We start from the raw sequence: 19,859 nt of genomic DNA on the forward strand, positions 1-19,859 counted from the left end.
CCTTGCCAGACCTCCTATGTGGCAAAGTGAAAAGATTCGTTCTGACATACCCGGGGAAAACAGAGATATCTGTGTTCTTATTTTATATTTCTTCATAGCTCTCCTACCATATTGTAATGCACCTGCAATGGTTGGAGGAGGAGTCGATGCCAGTTTGCTGTGTCCCTGTGAGATCTTGCATAGCAGATCATCGCTCAGATCGAGAGTCGCTTTGTACTCCAATTAGAACCACCGTTTATCATATGTGGTAGTTTTCCACTCTAGAAGTGTACCAAGGAGGCAGGCAAACATATATTTTTGTATATCTGGTGAAGATAGACCTCCCTTTGTGAAAACAAAGAAATAATATTGAGGCTGGGTAGCCCAAAAGGAAATACACCGAACACAGGTTACAAAGGAACATACAAAGGTCTTTATTTTATACTAAAAAGTTACAAAAAGTCAAAGACAAATCAGATAGCTATCAGCCCTCAGTACAACAAAGCAAACTCCAGCGTGTTTCGGTGTGCTCAGTGAGTGGGAATATACATTGAAATAGTCAGGCTTTTATACAATTTTCAGCATGATGTCCAGCCCTACTGCAAGTTAATATTACTCTAATACATTACTGATCTAGGGTCCATGCCAGGTTCGCTTCTAATTTGTTCATCTATATGTATCTAGTTCATCTTTGGTTTACACATCAACAAGTCACAATGGCAACAGTGTATTCTCTAGGTTTAACATTAAGCCTTAGGACATAGTTTATACAATGTAGTTAAACAGGCGTTCCCATTCAGTTATTCAAACTATCACCCTTCACCTCATTTACCGACCCCCTGGTCCAATCTCAACCTTCAAGGATATGATATGATGTGGCATTCATAACGCGCCTGTACACAAGTGTTTCTAGGCGTGACAAGACAAGGAGGAGGAAACAAGAGAGGACAAAATAACGATCTTACTAGGTCTTGTGACATTCAGATCTCACAAGTGTAGGGAAGAGGGAAGGGGAGAAGTGTCAGGGAGGAGGGGAATGGGGAAGAGCAGTTAACTCAAAAGTGCAGCCAGCGGGTGGCCCATAAGTGCAGAGAGAAGGGACTGTAGGGTTGCAGATACAGACCCTTAAGTGCTGGGGAGCCCAGAGGCAGTGCGAAAGCAACTGGATATGCAGGAGCCTGGGCCCGAGTTCAGAGGGTGACCTAGTGACCAGTGCGTGCAGCAGTCAGATGCATCAGCAGGGGAGAGGAAGAGAGAAAGCGGATGCAAAAAGGAAGGTCTTGAGTTGCTTCCGAAACCGCAGGTGGTTCTGCTCAAGTTTGAGAGGGGCGGGGAGGCTGTTCCAGAGGGAGGCCCCCGCCGAGGAGATAGATCTGCCCCAGACTCTCTGCTTGGAGAAGCATCTGACCCTCAGAGAGTTGGAGGTGGATGAGCGGAGAGCTCGAGAAGGAAGATGTTTTGGAAGAGAAAGTTGGAGGTAGAGCGGTCCCAGGCCCCAGAAAGCCTTGTGGACAAAGCAGAGGGTCTTGAAGTTGATCCTTGCAGCCACGGGGAGCCAGTGAAGAGATTTCAGAGCTGGAGAGATTCGATCCCTGGGCTTGATGCCAAGGACAAGTCTCGCAGTCCTGTTCTGGATAAATTGTAAAGGTTGAAGAATAGAGGCAGGAAGATTTTGAAAGAGGCTGTTGCAACAGTCCAGCCTAGAGAAGACCAGAGCCCTGGAGACAGTGAGCTTTTGGGGGAAAGTGAGAAAAGGAATACTACCTCTGAGGCAGTGCAGCTGATAGTTTGACTTCTTAGAGACGTCAGAGATGAGAGGAGAGAAGGAGAGGGTGGAGTCAAAGATGACACCAAGGTTCTTAGCCTCACAGGAAGGAGCAGGAAGAGGGCCCAGAGTGGGTGATGACCTCACCCAACTCATTGCTACTAATCTCAAAGCCTCCACCCAACTCCTACTCATGGGCAACCTGAATCTTGACTTCAACGACCCCTCAGACACAAATGCCACTGCCCTGTCCAAAAAGACTGCATCATTAGGTTGCACTCAATTCATATCCGATCCAACACACTCCCTAGGTTGCATCATATATTGGACCGTAGACCACGAGAGCAATATCACCTTTCTTTCAATATGCCCTGCCCCTGGTCAGCTCATCACACCATCACCTGTACCATCCCCATCCCAAGTAAACGTAGGCAACTATTGGCCAACCCATGGGTCCCCCAACTGACCATCTTGACCTGCAGCTACCGCAACCTGACTAGCGCATGGACCCTCCACTTCAATCCATCCCTCCCCCTCTCCACGAAGCCACTGACCTGGTAAACCACTACAATACTATGCTAGGCAAAGCTGTCGACGCCCTGAACCCCATCAAAAGTCAGAAAGCTAAAAACCCTACACACCAACAACTCATGCTTCACTCCCGACCTCCGTGCCACACAAGCAAATACAGAGCAGACCAAGCAGTCTGGCACAAAGAACCCAATGCAGCTCACAAAGACCACCTCACTGCAATCTCCTTGTACTATAAGCAAATGATTCACGCCACCAAAGCCGCTTCCTACAACAAAAGAATCACCAATGCATCCTCCAGCTCACATGAAGTGTTCACCATCCTCCGAGAGTTAGAGAACCCCATTACCCCCCCATCCACAGTCCTGAAAAACAATTCCTGATGCAGTAATGTCCAAGACACCTTCACAAACAAAATCACTCAACTACAAGCAAAAATGCCAGGTACTCTAGCACCCGCACCCCTCACCTTCCAGACTGGACCACCTAAAGACACCCCCCTCTTCCAGTTCTAACCCATCTGCACACCTGACCTCTCCACCATCATCAAAGGCCTCAGATCCTCTAGATGGACCCAGCAATCCCAACAAACTATCGGCCCATAACCACTGTCCCGTACTTCCTGAAAATTATTGATAGGGCTCATACCTCCAAATCCAGGACTTCCTTGAATCACTCCACATTCTGGGCACACGACAATCAGACTTCCACCAAGACATAGGACGGAAACCGCCCTCTTGGATCTCAAGAACCAACTGGATGAGGCAAACGACCATGGAAACCTTTCCCTAATTTTACTCCTCAACCTTTCGGCAGCCTTTCACCTCATCGACCACTCGGCGCTCTGCCACCACTTCAGCCTACTTCTCCCCAAATGCTGCCCAATGGATAGCCTCCTTCCTGGTTAATAGATCCTCATAACTCTTCGCTGGCGATGCCGCTGCCAGCCCCACTCCCATCTACTGCGGGTTGACCCATGGCTCCTGTGTCTTACCAACGCTATACAACATCCACACTAAGCTACTGTTTCCACCATCTCAACTCGCTAGGCATCTTCTACACCAACTATGCTGACGACACTCAAATTCGTACCCCCCTTACCGGCAACCCAACACAAGACACTATCAAAGTGAACACCATCTAGGAATCTATCCAATCCTGGAGGACCTCACACAGTCTCTGTCTTAACAACGAGAAAACAGAGTTGCTCCTGACTGGTACCCTGACCCGCATGGCCAAACTGGATCAATCATACAAGACCTTCTTCATCGAAAATCATAAAATCCCAGTCGCCACGTTGGTAAAAACAATGGGTGCTTACCTCGGCGCATAACTCAGTACGACACGACATATCAACCATATTGCTTCTTCATCAGATTACGCTACAAAACTCATCAATGCGAGCAAACCTTTCCTGTCAGCCGATAATTGGTTTGAAGATGGCCGAGCTCTCATTGGATCAAAACTAGACTATTGTAATGCTCTACTGTGCGGCACCTCGGAAAAAACTTCACAAAATATAGATTATACAGAACAATGCCCTAGGGGCCACGCTGGACATAGGCAAGCATGGCCATATCTCAGATGCCAGAAGGTCTGCCCATTGGCTCCCTGTCAAAGACAGAATCAATGTCAAGACCCTATCCATCGCTCACCACTGCCTATCCAACAACACCCCCCTTACCTGGCACAACAACTCAGGAGACATACCCCGTTGAGGGCCCAAAGACCCGTCTACAGACACTGTCTGATTATACCCAGATTCAACTGGAAAAGAGCATGTGGCACCAGCTTCCCAGTCTGCGCTGCCACGCTCTGGGACCCCCCGTCCCCCTCCCCCCGCAGAACAAATCCTCCTACATTTTGTTCAGGAAGACTAAAAAGCCATCTTTTCAACTAATGTCTTCCCTGGCCCCGATCCCTCTACTTACTTCACAAACTTATCTGTAACACTATAACTAGCGCCAAGATGCCCAAGGGCTTTGGGTGCTTGTACAAATGTTAAAATAAATGAATAAATAAATATGGACTTTCCACTTCTGTGATCACGCAGTAGAATATAAAATAATGAATTGAAAGCTGCACAGAACAATTGTCTGTGGTGATGTGGTGTGGTGATGATTGACACATCTTGTGTGACATGGGTCTGTTCTTGGGCAATATGCAGACTTGGGGAACTACAGAATCAAAGGAACGTGGCAAAGGGTAGGTCTTAGACCAATGAGATTGTCATGGGATATTCAGGGATCAATCGGATGTCACATGGGGCAGATCTGGGGCAATATTAGAATTGCTTTATTTAGACTGGCATCCAAATTTTCTTGAGGGAAATGTAGATAGCCACTGCTTGGTTGAGACTGGAATCAGAATTTTCATGGAGCAATGGTAGACACTGGCATGAGAATGTGCTTTATATGGACAACACTGGCAGGGCGTTTTTGAAACTGGAATCACTACTTTCTAGAGGCAACACTTCCACCAGAAAATTGTGATGCATGTTTAGAAAATCCTGTCCCAGTGTTTCCCTAGTATAACAAATAAAATGCTTTGCCACTCCTTTGCTTGTACGGCCATTACAATTGTCTAGGCGCAATATAGATCCAAACATTAAAATGTTTTTTACTGCTGAAACACTGGCATAAATGATGGTGTCAAAACTGTCAATACATTGATAATGTGTGATTTAACTGGGGAAGTCGGAAGCAGTCTTGCTAATGAGGAAATTGGCATGTCGATGTTTAAACTAGCACACTTAGCTGTGCTTTGGCATGTTTACTAACCTGACATGTGCTGGGAAACACAGCTAATTCTGATTGCAATTGATGTTCTGGCAGTTCTGATAGCTTTGTATTAACGAGCTTAGGAACAATGAGGTGAATTAAATAAAGTTAATTAAATGACAAATCTCCAGGATCAATATTTCAAACGATTGCAATTTCGACTGGTATATGACTATCGTTTGCATTTTTTTCAGTGTGGTAGTGGCACATTTTAACACGGCTTCAGTGATGGCCCGCAAATATATATTTGTCTCCTGTGCATCCAATGTTTCTACTGAGCAGACGATTCTCTAATTATTATGTACATGATTTTGTTGACCTGACATGTAAAGTATTACAATATGTCATGCGTTCCCCTACATAACTGCTTTTAAATTCTATAGGCCCTCATTACGAGAATGGCAGTAATTTACCATTGCTGCCGAGCATCCTGGCGGAATGTCCGCTGAATGATGAGTAGTAGGGGCGCGCACCACACATTGACGGTAACAGTAATTCAGCCAGCAGAATTATCACTGCAAAATAGAACACAAACGGTAATTCTGGCAATATTCAGTGGAATTACTGTCACCGCAATATATTGAGGTAGACACCCAATATTAACTCCGCCAGCGGAATAACCACTGAACGGGAAGTCATCATGACGTATATAGGAAGTTCCCCGGCGGTCATCTTTAAAAACTCAATCCATTTTAAAACCACCATTAAAGAAGTGCCATCCACCCCAGAAGACACAAAAAACATGTCAGGAGGCAAAGGCAAGGGAAAGGTGCCTGAAATGCGGCAACGCAAGCTGAAGTTCACTGAGCCGGAGCTCAGTGTGCTTGCGGAGCAGGTGCTGGCCCATGCAGAGGAGCTGTATGTGTCACAAAATCACAAAACAACCCAGCTGCGCAAGAACACCATCCGGGCCCGAAATCAGGGACAAGGCGGTGGCCATAGGACATGTCCCATGGGACAGTGAGGATATGCTGAAGAGGTGGAACGGCTTCAAATCCTGAGTCGGCACCCTCATCTGCAACCACTGTTGGGAGACAGCAGACACTGTTGGGGAAACATTTGCCCCACTGAAGCTGGCCCCCCTGAGAGGAGACGGTTAGCAGCATCCTCCAAATGGCGGGCCTGGAGGGTGTGGGTTCTGCAGAGGTCAGAGCCAGCAGTTAGAAAGACCCCAGTGAGTACATGAGTGAATGATGGGTCTATTGTACAAAAGTCCCAATAGCATGTTGACATTCACACACTGCCATGCATCCAGCTGAGAGTAGCCCTGACAATGCACAAGCCATCAATGTGACACTGCAGGTCAGTACATCAGGGGGAATGGAAGGTGTGAACCTCAAATATTCGGCATGTAGAATGAAGAGACCATGCTGTAGGACACATACAACTACAATGGAACAGCAAGTATTATGGATAGTCATCCAATTCCGTCACAACGCCACCACTCGTTGCCAGTATGCCGAGCACCCATGTGCAGGCACATCAGCCAAACTGCTGCCATGCATTTAATGTTTGGCAATCAATCAACACCCCTAGACGTATGGCTCAAACGTACAGCTAGTGCAACAGACCAGTAGCTGCAAAACCTCCATGAAGATTGTGTCCCACCTAATGGCGCAATCACACCGCCATAGCTAGCAGGGCTCCCCTCAGCTGACAGTACAACAGGTTACGCAAGTAACATTGGGCCTGCTCTACATGGGCACACGTGACCTTGTACAACTGTGAAGTACCTGACACCAAGCAAGGTGTCAGGTACTTCACATTCCCAACTGTCAATATTGTGAGAAGCCAGGAATGAGATGCGGACACAGAGGAGACATATTTTTGGTCATAAACCTTTATTAAAATAACTAGGGTATAGGCCAACCAGCAATGGAAGTCTAGTTGCTGTAGTTCCCGATCCAGTGACCCATAAAAGGGATCTCCCCCCAGACCCTCCATTGGTGGATGTGATGATTCCATAATGCTGTGTAAGCCTCGAGGAGCATTCAGCCCAAGTTTGGACGGTTTTGGTCGAACAAGGCCGGAGTTACCTGTGTCGTTTGCCTCTCCGGTGGCAGGGGGCTTCCCGGTTCCGAGGAAGAGTCTCGTGAGGGTTCTACTTTAGCCCGGGGCCACGGGCCACAGAGGGAAGCCCCTGATGCGGGACAGGGATCCCAGTGACTGGGGACCCTACTGCAGCGACCTGCTCTGCGGGGTGCCGAGCGGGCCTTGCATAGGGCTGCGTGTCTGGTGTGGCCCGCCGACCCTTGTGGGACTTCAATGACTGCAACAGGCAGAGGGCTGAGCTGTGCCCCGTTGGATGGCAGACTTTTGCTGTGCCTTGTTCGGTCCGCCGCACTGTGTGCTAGGAGGTGTGCACTGCGGGTGGTGGGCGAACAGTACCATTCTGGAGTGGGCAGGTGGAGGAAAGTGCTTTTTACCCAGTGAATGATCCTGCAGTATCTCTGTGCATAACAAGTAGTGAGAGAGACAGTCTCTGGGCCTGCAGGCATTCATTCTAACACTGTATTGGTGCCTGTTTCTTTCAGTGGACCCCAAACAGCTTGGGGGAGTGAGGAACCCTGTCGTGTTGGGAGTTCCTGACCATGAGCAAAGGACCTACTAAAAGCAGGGGCGAAGGGGGGTGCACTTCTGGTACCCTCTGGTGGAGCTCTAGGACCTGGTGGAGGAGTGCCCTGTTTGCCATTCTGCCCCAAGGCGGTGGCAGGCCCGAGGCCAGGTAAGGAGCTGTGGCCCCTGGGACGTGAGTGTTGTATCCTGAGTTTGTGACTCCCACTGTTACGATGGGGTCGAGGGACGTAACCCAGAGGACACAGGGAGGCCTGGAACGTGGGGTCCTGTGGCCGTGGCCTGGTGATGTGAGTGAAGCTGTGTCTCGCCGGGGCCCCCATGACTGTCACTCAGGGATGTTATATGGGACTGTCTGGATGCTGAGGCTACTATGGAGCAGTCTGTGGAGGTTGGTGGAGCACATTTATTTATTTATTTATTGTTCATTTGTAATGCGCCTATACACAAGTGTTTTGAGACGAAGCAAGGCAGGAGGGTTGTGGGGAACAGGACAGGTAGGAGAAGTTGCGATTCTAAAAGACCTTACAACATTCAGATTGTGCAAGTGCGGTAACGAGAAGTGAGGTGGGGAAGTGCAGAAACAGGTGGAAGGACCCATCAGAAGGAGAGGGCCAGGGAGGCCAGTTGGGCAGGGCCAGGGGAAGCAGAGAGTGAAGGGGGCACTACAATCAAGTGCAAGTTAAGGGGCTGGAATGGCTCCAAGGGGTGCAAGCCAACCAGCCTAGTGTAGGCAGGGGGGCCCGAGAGGGCAAGTGCAGGATGAGGGTTGGGGGCGGGGTCACGGCGGAACAAGTCCAGAGGTAAACTGGGCAGGGGGAGCCTGGCACCCTGTATGACTCGGAAGCAACCGGTCTTCTAGTCTCAGACGCAGATGACATTAGCAGAGGAGGTGGAGGGAAAAGGAAGAAGAGAAAAGTAAGGTCTTGAGAAGCTTCTGGAACTTAAGGAGATCCGGCTCAAGTCTGAGAGGGGCAAGGAGGCCATTCCCTGTGGTGTTGCTCTGGTGACTCTGGGGAGCCCCTGGGGTTCCGTGGTGGTGAAGACCCAAGTACCTGGGGTGGGAGGAGGGCCCACCAACTCCTGGACAGTTGAGGTGGCAAAAGTAATGCGCCTGGCCCCACGGGGGTGGAGAGTGTGAGGAGGGCAGTCAGCCTTCTAGGCTCAATGAGCTGGAGAGTCTCCCTGTAACAGATCAAATTCCCAGGCTCAATAGCACAGGGGATCCCTGTGGATAACACCTTATGTGGAGACATGGCAGAGGACCTTGTTCCAACAAAGAAAGATCTAGCAGCGCTTCTGGAAGAAATAAGGGGCCTTCTTGCTGACATTGGTCAGAGACTGGATAAGATGGATCAAAAGATGGACACCATGGACAACAGGATACAAGGGCTGGAGGCTAATCAATCCTCAATTGATACCATGGAAACCCACATTGACATGCGGCTCTCCGAACTCGAGAGAGGGGAATCCGAGATCTCCCTAAGAATAGATGACTTTGAAAATAGGGAGAGACGCAACAACCTGCACTTTTTTGTATTTCCAGAAAGGGAGGGGGAAACTGAGTGAGACATAAAGAGGTCCATCCCGGAGGTTCTGCGCACCCTGTTTAGGAATGATAGCATAGAAAACCCCACTATTGACAGAGCCTATTGTGCGGTGGAGAGTCCAGGGGCCCTACGACGATTCTCGCCACTTCCACTACTATTCTGAGAAGCGAAGATCCTCAAAAATAATGTATGAAAAGATCAAGACCAATTGCTTGGGGGGAGGCTCAGATCACAATCTCCCAGGACCTCTCCGATTTCACGCTGACCAGGAGGAGACTATGTGATCCCATCACTAAATGGTTGAATGAGAAAGGTGTGAGGTATCGCTGGGGGTTTCCCTTTTTAATCTCCTTTGAATACGAGGGCCACAAGTACTGATTGGTTACGGAGGATGACATTCAGAGGGTTTCTGTAGAGCTTATGGAGGCCCCTGGGCCCCGAGCGGGAGGACCCGGCAGGGATATGGGTGGCAGGCCTAGGCCAGAGGAGGCAAGGGTTAGACGGAGGGACCCTGGAGCATGCAAATTTAAAAACCTCAATATTCGTCCCGGGCAGGTGCAGGGGCGGAATAAGGTAGTGTGCGATATACAGCTTAAGAGGTGTTTATTCTAACAGCTGGTCAGTTGCCTGCAATGGGGGGGGGGCTGCCAAGGCTTGGGGATCTGTTTTATGGTTGTGGGGAGCCAGTCATTGTTGTGGAGAAGGGAGGGAATATGATATATTAGAACAGTTGGGTTTTGGAGTGGGCGGCCTCAGGAGAGTGGGGTTTTGGGAATGGTCCTGGTGTGTTGGGGACTTCTGGTGATCTAATCCTGGACTGTGGTTTACAGTGTTTCAGGGTTGGATGCTTGAAGAGGAGCAAGGGAGGTTTTTGTTGATGTTGACCTGTTTTCAGTTAATGCCAGTCATCCTAAGGGTTGGCTCTTATTGGCGCTGCAGCCCGTTCAGGTTATTTGATTTCCGTATATTCAGTCGGGGTGGGTCTCAGCGATGATAATGAGCTTCGGCAGGGTAGGAGAAGGAGTCCTGGGTTTGGGGGGTGATTTAGTGATTGGCTCCCTTAATGTGAAAGGGCTTAATTCTCCCGCCAAGGCGATCTATGGTTCTCCGGGAGTATCAAAGGTGAAACTGGGCGTTCTCCTATTACAGGAAATCCACTGGTCAAAGAGTGTTCATTAAAGGGCTTCTGAATGGTAGTAAGATCACTGTGGGTTCGGTCTACTGCCCTAATTCGGGACAAGGTGAGTTCTGCAAGGGTGTGAAGGCAATCTGCTCCTGGTTCTGGAAGGACATCCAGTGGTGGGGGGTGGAGGGACTTTAATATGGTGCTGGACCCGGTAAGAGATTGCAAGATGCGGGGGGAGGGACGGACGGACGTTTGGCCCAGCGGTACTGACTCCCAACGTTTTAGGAGACTGAATTAGGACCTGGGACTTACTGACTCTCTCATGACTTCAGATGAGGGAGATAGGCCATTCACATACTTCTCTTCTGTGCACAACTCATATTCGAGGATAGACTTAATACTGGTGGATATTGATTTGAAGGCCCAGCTCAGGGACGCCCAGGTGCTCCCGATCCTGTGGTCAAACAATGATCTGGTAAGGATATTCATAGGAAACGAGTTTCTGCAGAGGCACTCAGGAGGGTGGAGGTGCAATTATTTTCTGCTAAAGGACCAGACACTCCTCACCAAGATGAAAGAGTGCTTCATGCATAATGACACGGGAGAGATAGGGGCGCAGATCCTCTGGAAGGGATTTAAGGCCATAATACGATGGGTGCTTTTCAGAATGGGATCCCAGAAAAAGGAAGCCAGAAGGGAACACGGAACAAGGAATACCTTAGAAGGAAAATTGGAGAGATAAAACCGGGAGGGCCCAAGGGTGACTATCTCACCCCGACAAAAGATAGCAAGCTTCGATGCTATAAGGTGCAGCTCAAAGTCATTCCCGTTCAGGATACAGAGAAGAAGTTGCTATTCCTAAAGGAAAAGTACTGCTGGAAGGGAGATAAAGCTGATAAGATTCTGGCATGGTGGTTAAGGGAGAAGAGGAAAAGGAAAGCAATCAGGTCTAACCAGTCGGCCAAGGGGACTATGGTGTTCGATGCAGCCAGCATTGGGAGTGAGTTCACTAAATATTATGAAGAACTATATATCTCGTAATATGGGGGGGGGGGGCGATTTGCAGTTATCTATGTTTCTTGACAGACATCCTCTCCAGAGTATTTCACAGGAGGTGGCCGAAAATCTAGATGTGCCGATCACCCAGGAGGAAGTCATATGGACCATTAAAGGAATTAAGTCGGGCACAGAGCCGGGGTACGATGGGTTCTCTGTGAAGAAAAACATATAGATCCAGCCTAGCCCCCTATTTGGTGAGAGTGTTTAATTAGATAATAATGGGAGGCGCGCCGCCAAATACAATGATGGAGGCCATTATAGTGGCCACACACAAGGAAAGGAAGGAACTGTCGCGTTGTTCATCCTATCGCCCAATCTTCTTGTTGAATAACGATGTGAAGATTCTTGCCAAAATTTTAGGGGGTAGATTGGGGGCCTGCTTCAGACCTGTTAGCTATGCTTTTTTGTTTTTTACAATTTTTAAAGTAAAGAGAAGGAGGTGTTTTGAGTGAACTTTCCACGGCTTTATGAAACATATAAATTACACAATTGTAGCTGGCACAGTATAACTGCAGATTAGATTACATGAAACTGTCACTCAGGACACTGCAAATGTTTTCAACCTGGTCAAATCAATCTTGGTCGGAACTAATACGATATGGGGACCTGGATCCTGGTAAAGGATTTAGTAAAAAATATAAACCACTAAATCAAATGACCTTTGACTATGTAGTTTTGCGGTGCTTCCCCTATATAATCAAGAGATTGCCACACATATGTGAGGATCACTTTGAGCCAGTATCACAAGCATTTCACAATGTTAATACTAGGCTTTTTACTAGGACCACTGTGAAAATGGCCTATAAGTTACAGGACATTATTCTCTTTTGGATGGAAATCAGCCTTTCATTCACAGAAAGTTAAGCTATTGAACGGGTAAAAGGCTAAAATAAACCAAGGTTAGAGCTTGTTTTCATAACATAAAATAGTGATTACATAGCAAATGCCATGACTCGAACTGCTTCTAGGTCCTGAAACAAATGTGTTACTTTATCAGCCTCACAAGGTGGAAAGTCTACGTCCTGCCTGCTGGGATTTAAACCTTTGACCTCTATGTGTTTGGTGTGGTGTCACATTGAGAGGGTTCCACAAAGGGCTCAAGATGTCGTTTCAGAGTGTAACAATCACAGATTGCTGTGATGAACACATCAGGGTGGAAGAGAATGTGACATCATGGTTGTACATGTTTCAATATATAAGGGTAAGGTGAACAGAACAAGTGCTGGGAATATTCACAAGTCTGAGGTGACTTTCAAGCAACAGTTTTTTGTCAGGAGGAATGGCTCCAAAAGAGCCAGTAAAACAAAGTGATTCATAGTCCTTTAGGATTCACTGCTCCTGGAGCTCTTTGTAGCTCATGTTGATGAGAGATGATTTGTCCCAGCTGCAGATGATGGTAAATTTCTTCCACCTGCCTCCTACGTGGATCTCCAGGTTGTTACAATTTTAAGCCCCTGCCAGGGTTGATGTGACACCATTAATCCTCCTTTATGTTGTGCCAGCAAGTGTTCTTTAGTGTTGTTGCTTGACCTGCCAAAGACCCCAGAGCCAGAGAACAGCTGCCAGCTACTCTATCAGTCTTATCTTCAGAGTATCTGTGGTCTGTAGGCTTGGACCTACCAGGTGCCGGGTCCAGGAGTACAAGGCTTCAACTGTCATAGCTCATGGTTCCTACCTTTTTCCTAACTTGGGCTCCTCTGGTTCTGCCTTCCACCTGTAGGCACACCCTTTACCTCTGGGCCAATTTGGCTTGCTATGTCCTGGCATTTTCCCATAGTCCTACCTGTTTCTACCCTTCTCCTCATCCTCATTTTGGCTCTGATGGTACTGGGCCTTTTCCCCTCCTCTGACTCCTCTCCTTCCTTTCACCTCTGGGTCTTTTCCTCCTCCAGCTCCTTCCTTTCCCTGTCCTTGCCTCCTTCAATCATCATCCTTGTCACACCCTCCTCCATCTCCTTCCTTTTCCTGCTTTTAACTCCACCTGCCTGCTATCTCATTCTCCTGCTCCAACTCCGCTCAGACAACACATCTCCAAGCACCCTCACTCCCTGCTGCACCTTGCTCCTTTTATATCATGGGCCTCTGGGTAATGATGCCAATATGGATCTGAGTAGGAGCACCTGTGACTGCTTATCATTTGGGTTGGAGGATTGGCGTGTCATGTTTGTACCGCCTTCACCCTAGGTGGAGGCATGAGTCCTAAGGATCAATAAGCCAGACAGCTGTTTCACAGGCTGTAATTACAAAAATCAGCAACGCCATCTTGGAAGCAGACTGCCCTGTCATGGCTGCCATCTGATTTAGCAATGGCTTGCTTCTACATTTGCTCAAACTGCTCTCCCCACGTTTTAGGAGTCCCCAGCCGAAGCCACCACTGCCTGGTCTGTTCCTTTTGAGTAAGTGGTGATCCGCACCACTGGCCGAGGCATCTCATCTCTTCTTGTTTTGTCTCCTAACTGTGGACAGCAATCGCAAGTCACAGTGGTATAGAAGTTTAAATAAACACATTCACTTAAAAACTCCACAAATTAAAAGCAATCAAAACCTGTAGCTGCTCATACTCCCATCAAATCTTCCTCTTGCCAGTGGTTGTGTCATTTTAAGCTAACATTTTAAAACCTGCAAGTTTGACCGTTTCTAAATACTCTGGAAGATATTTGGTTAATTTAGATAAGCTCGTGCAATGCTGCTATATCTGTATAGGGACTCAATATTGTCTGAAGACTACCACTTTTTCTCCAGGATTTATGTGCCTAGATATGCCCCCGTTATGCTTAGCCAAACTGTTAAATACATGTTTTAAACCAATACAGAAATCACAATTCAAGCACAGATCCAACTTCTTGGAGGGAAGTGAATGTAAGTCTGGGCCAAGCTCCATACGTACCTTCAAGAGCGGCAAAATAGGATTCAGTAGCCTCCTTCTTACGAACTGTGAAACATGTAAAAATCGAGAATAAGGCAGAAGCAATATTTTATATTTTATCCTTGAATGCCCTCCTATGTCTGTTGCACTTCCATCTAAATTTTGCCTTCAACTCTTTGTGCCTCATCTTATCCCGACATCCTTCTCTGTTCTGTCATTTTCTTCTCTCCTCCATTTCAACCTCATCTGTAAAGATGTTCTGAAGAAAATTAACCAATTCATCGAACAGTCATTCCAACCTTAAAGTATGTAATTAATTGCTGAAATGCAAGTACCAACCACACACTTTGTCACCCAGTAATAGTGAATGCTGACGTGCAACTTTTTATTTGCTCAACCAAGGGGTCATAACAAGAAAAAGCAAACAGCAATATTATAGCATTATTGACCAAGCCCGAGGGCCGTACCGGGAATTATGGGCCCTGAAGAACAAGTTAAAGACCCGAGAGCAGTGAGGGCCTTTAACAAGGAATGAGGGCCCAAAACGACGGTAAAGCCCGAGGGCGAGGTCTATAAAGCTATTAGAACCCCTTGCCAAAACAAAAAAGTTCATGTAAACATTTGATTTTGCCATTATTATATTTTTGGGGGGACTTAAATATTCCATGTGGAATATTTAAGTTTTAAAGAAACATGAAAAATAACATGACAAAAATATAAGTCATGCTTATTAATAGTAAACTAGCAAAAAGTACCCGTTCTCCGAACGGGTTCTGTGGACAGACATGACAACACTCATCAATTGTTGAAAATCAATGATCCTGTAGGTCACGGCTCCAATTCGCTTATCGCTTGATGTGCTTTGCACTCTGAAGTAAACTCCACTGAGAAGGGGCGTGTGTGGCTGGCTGACATACCCCAGAGCAGACGTTGGGGTGTGACGAGAGTTGGTGTGCTGCTGCATACTGGCACCTACTGTGCTCTCTCCCCACCTGTTGCCTTACCCTGGCATGGTGTAGTTTGTTGTGGTACAAAAGTCCAAGACACTGTGCATTCTAGAGTTGAGGACCGATCCTTCTACGACCACATTGATGTTTCGCTGATTCGCCTTGAAACACTTGTGTATAGGTGCGTTATAAATGCCATATCATATCATATGTGAAAGTGCTGTATTCCGGGGAAAGCGGTGAGGTGTCCATATGTTATGAAGCCCGTAATGTCCGCATGGTCCTAACCGGTGACTGTGCAAAATGTGCTGCAGATTGGTGAAACAGTGTGGTATTGTATAAGGAACAACGCTTCACCAAGCCACAAACCCACAAAAAATGTTGAGTTTTGCTGAGGAACAACGCTTCACCAAGCCACAAACCCACAAAAAATGTTGAGTTTTGCTGGAATCTGGGGAAAGGGGTGAGGTATCCAAATGTCATGTAGCCAGTATTGTCTAGAAGGTTCTAACAGGTAACTATGCAGTTTGGTGCAGATTTGTTTAATGGTGTGGAATTGTATAAGGAACAATCTTTTGCCAAGCCACAAACCCACACATTTTCTCTTTTATAAATATAGATAGTTCTTTCACTAATTTAAAGTAACAATAAACAAAGACGGTATTTGTGGGAGCATGTATTTTTCACTTAAGCCACTAGAGGGGGTGAAGCACTATTCGTGCATAGCTTTCGGAGAAAAAGAAAGCAACGGTCAAATTTGAAGGCTGTAAGAAAACTGCGCGCTATACCGGTTCTCATTATAGCCCATTAACCAATGGGAAAGGGTTATTCACCGGGGTTCTAATAATGAGTACAAAGGGAAAAAATCCTGAACAAATGCTAAGGGCTGCCTGTTATAGTCCGCTATTGCCTATCGGGTACAGCAACAGTTGCTCAGCTCTATATTCATTAAACATATTTTAAAATAACTATATTATCTATTCAAGCTACTTGTTTTTAATAAAGCCCTTTTTAGTTGCTATTGAGGCCATATAGTTGTATACAAAAAAACAATGAAACAAACGTACACATACCATTAGATCTGCTCTTTTTCTTAGGTTTGTATTGGGTAGCAGCACCTTTTAAAAAAAAATCAACAAATAAATCGGTTAACAAATGAAGATGAATTAAGTATCGACATAATATTCTTCTCAGGTTGTTGTGAAATCTCGATTACAGTCCGCGCTCCTCATGAAGATAGGGTCGGCAGCGCAGTGGGCCGCGCAGGCAGGGGCAACGTGCAGTGCAATAGGAGTTCGGTCCCCAGGTCCAGCACTTAGAAGCTGGAGGAGTTCGACACCAAGCATAAATAACCAATTCAAAAACAATAATCATCTCTGCATATGAACACTTTCATTACCAGTTCTTACCATGAACTTCTACCATGAACTAAAATAATCTAATTTTATAAAACTGACTTGGAAAGTACACACAGCACATTACAAAACATGACAATTTTTAAAAACAAAATATTATAGAAGGGTGTCACACCGAATGACTCTAGCTTCATTCTCTCCATCATCAAGAGATGATGTACCAGCATTCCAATCATTGTGATTCATTTAACAGATTTAATCTGGGTTGGTCTTTTGTATTTTAAAGCTTTACATACTTCCAAAACACTGGCTTGTCAAATTGTCATTTATAAATGTGCAGAAAAATCTTTGACTTTTACAAAAATGCAAAGGGTTTTTTGTGTCAAACAAACAAACTTTAAAATATGCTTGCCTGAGTCCTTCACCATCTCGTCCGCTCCCTTCTGTCTACCACCCCTTCCACCTAAGAAGAAGGATCAAGTAATGGGCTAAACAATGCCACCAGCATGCGAGGAGGCAAACTGCACAGAAGACAGTACAATAATGTACGAGATATAAGATGATTGAAGGGGATCACGGTATTGTCTGCTGGCAAAGCCAGGATACAAGCATGAATGCTTTGGTTCCAAATTCTGATACTTATTCATCTCTTGGACTAACATTTTATGCTCATTGTTGCAGGTGATTGCCTAGGTTTTCCAACACCCCATCTGTACAAATCAATTTCTAGACCTTCACCATAAGGATGCCGTGTTCGTTTTTATAGCAACCCTATCTGGTGCAGGTATATTGCTGATTCACTGAAAAAACTTTGTTAAAGGGAAGTTATGCTTAAGTTGCACTAATAAAAACCTATGAAATTCAGTAAAAAAACATTGTTAAAAGGACGTTATCGTTACAAGTAAAATCGAAAAACCCCTCAAATTCGCCAGTTATGGTAAGCTAAGCAACCATAACTCGCGCCACCACCGTGCACTGCTAAGACTAACACACAGGACATCAAAGATGACATCACAAACATCACTGATGACATCACATGTCTAGCCCCTTCTTTTTTGTTCACTGCCATATCTAGGCCAGGTGGGTTTATTTACTGACAGTCAGAAACTTAACTTTCAAAAGGTATTACATTTATAGATATTGCTATTCTCACATGTTCGTACACTACTTTCCGTAGAATTTAATCCCATCTTATGATGTACATATATAGGGGAAGAAGCAGGCCTGAAACACAGCAATCATTTTTGTGCGTGAATACAATCACGTAGATTATACACAGTTGCTAATGATACTGCCTCTTGTTTGCTTACTTTACTCTCCATATATAAGCCCCATATTTGTATGCATTGTAGTCTATTTATGTTTTGTGTGTATTAGTAGAAATATGTAGAAAGTGATGCATTATTAGCTACTTAGTACATGTTTCACAGACCGGAAAAGTCTGCTACAGAAGCATTTTATTATTATATTTTATTATATAACTTTGGAAAATTACAAATATAGCACCTCTGTGGTGTATGCTGCAGCCAATACCTACATTTCTGTATGAGTAGGTTCCTGTACTAGAAAGAACACTGCAATGGAATTTTCATTAGAACACTACATTGCGTGATGAAGTAGGTAGTTTATTACACATCTCCAGATAATCCCTGATACTTTTTTGCCAACATTACATTCACAACCCCTTGTATGAAAAGTAAATGCACATGTGATGTCATCAGTGATGTCATCAATGATATTTGTGATTTTATCTTTGATGTCCTGTGTGTTAGTCTTAGCAGTGCATGGTGGTGGCGTGAGTCATGAGGCCTCATTACAACCCAGGAGGTAAGTTCCCTACTTTACCACCATGGTGTAAACTCTGTTTACACCATGGTGGATGGCGGATTTACCGCCCCATTCCAAGGTGAGTGGGGCGGTAAATCCCCATTCCCCATTTACCCTTCCCCATTCCCATTTTTGCCCCATAGGGCATAATGGGAGTGGGGAAGGCGGTAATTACGGCACCGTAAATTACGGTGCCGTAATTAGCACCAAGGCGGGTTAGCGCCTTGCATTTTAACGCCTGCTAAAAGCAGGCGTTAAAATGGTAATCAGGCGTTAAGGGTTAACGGTGCCGACGGCGCCGTTATACCCTTAACGCCTGGGTTGTAATGAGAAAATTTCCCTAGCACGTCCCCTACACCTTTTCATACTCATTATCCATTACCGATCTAGTACACAGTACATACTTGGAAGACATTTATCAAAACTGCTATATATCTTAAAAATGGCATCAGCTATTGCCATCCCTCCTCCCCAAGAGCCACCACCACCACCTGCTGGAGGACCTTCACAACAAAAATAGCACAGTACTTTCAAAGACAATGAAGAGGACCAAGAAGATGAGGTAGAGGAAGTGCCTACTTCTAGCACCAAGATCGAATCATGGGTGTGCCAGTTCTTTGCTACTGTTGGGAGTGTGCAAAGGTTAAAGCTACCAAAGTGAAATGTACTGAGTGCAATTTTGTACTCAGTCGCAGATTACCTGGACAGTACTCCTACGGGACCACCTCCATGCGCCGCCACACCAAATCCAATGACCGCAATGCTCTCAGAAACGTTATTCCTTTCTCAGCAAGTAGTAAGCTGTCTTCCTCCACCTCATCTTCCTCAACAAATACTGTAACCACACAGCCTGATGTCTACGGGCATTGGAGCAGTATAAATAAATAAATAAGGAGGGCTACGGACCATTATCGTCCATTGCAGGCCCTGAAATGGCGGATAAAGGCCATTAGCACCCCTGGTTTCCAAAGCGGGAACCCACGGTGCTAAAACATAGATTTTTCTTCCTATAGCCGGACGCCTGTGGCCTGTGGCGTCCCGCTGTAAGAAGGAAGGATTATTCTTCCTACAGCGGGGTGGCTGCGGCGTCCCGCTGTAGGAAGGAAAATCCTTTTCCAAGACAGCCAACATGGAAAGAGAAGGAGGGGCTCTATACACAGCCCCTCTTCCATTGCCATGGCAGCCCGCAAAACCCTTTGAACATATAACCACAAGCACTTTTTTCCCTTTCAAACCTATCCTACCTTCGAATAACTTTACCACATAGCCAGTCCCAGGTAGACATAGCCACTTTAACACAATTTTTTGTCCCTAGAGTTCATGGCCAGTAGCCAGATTGTCCGTGAAATAACCTTATGACATGACCCAGACGATCTGGCTACTGCCCACGGCCACAGTCTAGACCTCAGTCACCAAAGGTATATGACTATTTTTTGTACCTACATTATTACAATTGTCAAAAAATAAAACACGGGCACATTTGCAAAACCATGCTTTAAT

At 46.1% G+C, this 19,859-nt stretch overlaps 1 protein-coding gene across 37 annotated transcripts in view; it reads right to left on the reverse strand.

Moving 5' to 3' along the window:
- LOC138491680 (von Willebrand factor A domain-containing protein 5A-like) overlaps positions 1-19,859 on the reverse strand; it is a 925,839-nt gene that overhangs the window by 91,619 nt on the left and 814,361 nt on the right. For 27 of the 37 annotated variants that reach the window (XM_069618327.1, XM_069618326.1, XM_069618336.1 and 24 more), the window contains 2 exons: positions 16,251-16,295; positions 14,252-14,296 (listed from right to left, as the gene is read on the reverse strand). In XM_069618327.1, the coding sequence (XP_069474428.1) occupies positions 14,252-14,296; positions 16,251-16,295 (90 nt within the window). Of the gene's footprint in view, positions 1-14,251; positions 14,297-16,250; positions 16,296-16,843; positions 16,996-19,859 lie in introns of those variants that run through there. The other 10 variants (XM_069618330.1, XM_069618350.1, XM_069618347.1 and 7 more) reach the window with 2 other exon arrangements.

This window comes from Ambystoma mexicanum, chromosome 10 (genome assembly GCF_040938575.1).
Source record: "Ambystoma mexicanum isolate Mex_15411 chromosome 10, UKY_AmexF1_1, whole genome shotgun sequence".
Classification (NCBI taxonomy): domain Eukaryota; kingdom Metazoa; phylum Chordata; class Amphibia; order Caudata; family Ambystomatidae; genus Ambystoma; species Ambystoma mexicanum.